Here is a 217-nt window from a genome sequence, read left to right as displayed (position 1 = left end):
CATGGCCTGGCTCTCCGCAGCCCCTCTTCCCTGGCCCCTGAGTACCCTGCCCCTCCTCTGCAGGGTCAATCTGCCCCCCGAACAGGTCACGAAAGTGACTGTGGGGAGGCTGCACTTCAGCGAGACCACTGCCAACAACATGCGCAAGAAGGGCAAGCCCAACCCCGACCAGAGGTGAGCGGGCTGCGTCCCTGCCCCGGAGCCCCTCCATTTCTGA

General features: G+C 65.0%; 1 protein-coding gene across 1 annotated transcript in view; it reads left to right on the top strand.

Moving 5' to 3' along the window:
* MYRF (myelin regulatory factor) overlaps positions 1–217 on the top strand; it is a 39,027-nt gene that overhangs the window by 27,393 nt on the left and 11,417 nt on the right. Inside the window, exon 13 of the mRNA XM_010854061.1 lies at positions 21–174. Within this exon, the coding sequence (XP_010852363.1) occupies positions 21–174 (154 nt within the window). The remainder of the gene's footprint in view (positions 1–20; positions 175–217) is intronic.

Source organism: Bison bison, unplaced genomic scaffold (genome assembly GCF_000754665.1).
Source record: "Bison bison bison isolate TAMUID 2011002044 unplaced genomic scaffold, Bison_UMD1.0 scf7180017864334, whole genome shotgun sequence".
NCBI classification, from domain to species: domain Eukaryota; kingdom Metazoa; phylum Chordata; class Mammalia; order Artiodactyla; family Bovidae; genus Bison; species Bison bison.
Note: the sequence above shows the minus strand (reverse complement) of the source record. Positions and strands in the feature narration are given on the sequence as shown.